General features: G+C 62.7%; 1 protein-coding gene across 1 annotated transcript; it reads left to right on the forward strand.

The window, feature by feature from the left end:
* Window positions 1–310: 310 nt before the first annotated feature.
* On the forward strand, window positions 311–1,246 carry EMIHUDRAFT_241463 (hypothetical protein; the record flags this gene model as incomplete). Its single annotated transcript, XM_005773584.1, has 2 exons — window positions 311–810; window positions 1,006–1,246. Coding segments are annotated over 2 exons (741 nt in total), but the record flags the coding sequence as incomplete, so codon positions are not given.
* Window positions 1,247–1,456: the final 210 nt, after the last annotated feature.

Raw genomic sequence — 1,456 nt, forward strand, 5'->3', positions numbered from 1 at the left:
GGCTGTCCCGGAAAGTGAGAGACGCCGGGCAGCGTGGCGCACAACTGAACCCTCCCATACGTGCTTGTGCTCCTCCTTTGCTGTCCCATCTCTTCATCTCTTTCCCGCCCGGGCGGGGCAGTGGGCGGGCGCGCGGTGCGGCGTGGCGTGTGCGTGTGTGCGACTGCAACGAAGGACCGCTCGCAAGGGACCATTGGGTTTGTACTATTAACAACGAAGGCGCTCTCAGAAAAAAATGTTCAGCGCGTGTCAAATCCCTCGGCGAATGACCTCGGGCGGCGACTCTCTTTCACCATTTTCGTGGACGGCAATGCCGCCGCCGAGCTCCGCCTCGCACGGGCTCCCGAGCGAGATTCTCGAGATGCTTGGCCGGGTGCAAGACCAGGCCATGATCTTCTCCTTCACCGTGGACGAAAATAACGAGAACGCTCGCTTTCCTTACGCCTCGCCGGGAGCGCAGGCCGTGTGCGGCGTGTCTGCTGAGGAGGTGATGAGTGACGCTATGGAGCTCGTCGGAAGGATCCACGACGATGACCAGCGTAGCTACTTTTCTTCCGTGGAGGAGTCTTGGAAGCAGCTATCCGAGTGGAACTTCACGTGGCGCTCTCGCTTCCCCGGCTACCCGAATAACTACAAGTGGCTCAAGGCCAGCTCAATGCCAAAGCGGCTTCCCAACGGGCACACCATCTGGTATGGCGCGGTGTATGACGCGGACGCCGAAACGAGGCTTGGGGACTCGGAGAAGCGGCAGACCGAGTCGGCCGCTTCCAACCGTCTTTTGCAGTCGGAGAATGACTCCATCTCCAACAAGTACGCGCATGCCTTCGACCTGCTCAACGACGTCGTCTTCGCTGTGCGCGCGACCAGCTGGGAGGCGGCCGACTGGCGCGCGAAACACACACACCTGCACACCGCGCCTGCACATACACCTGCACACACGCACACTACACACAAGTCCCTCCTCCATCATCGTGCGCCACGCCCGTTTACCTCGTCGTCCTGCAGGCGCGTGTACGAGTCCTCCAAGTCGTTCGGCGAGTATTTCCAGCTCGGCGGCGAGAAGCGCTTCCTCGACACCGTCGATGACGGGGCGGTCCTGCGGGAGCTGCTGGCGGCGGCGCGGCACGAGATGCAGCCGATACGCGACCTGGCCGTCTTCAAGCCGACGCACAGCAGCAACGAGCGGACGCTGCGCTGCCGTGCGGTCGATCTCTCCGGCGTCGAGGGCTTCACGAGCGTGCTCGTGGTGAGCCACGACCTCATATCTCCCCATCTCTCCCCATCTCTCCCCATCTCTCCCCATCTCTCCCCATCTCTCCCCATCTCTCCCCATCTCTCCCCATCTCTCCCCATATCTCCCGAAGGTGTGCCCTGAGCTCACCGACTTCAAGTTCCGCATCGAGGCGCCGCGCTGGGCGGCCGCCTGGCCCTCTTGTCGCTGCCGCGTGAGACGGTG

Source organism: Emiliania huxleyi (assembly GCF_000372725.1).
Source record: "Emiliania huxleyi CCMP1516 unplaced genomic scaffold EMIHUscaffold_333, whole genome shotgun sequence".
NCBI lineage: Eukaryota > Haptophyta > Isochrysidales > Noelaerhabdaceae > Emiliania > Emiliania huxleyi.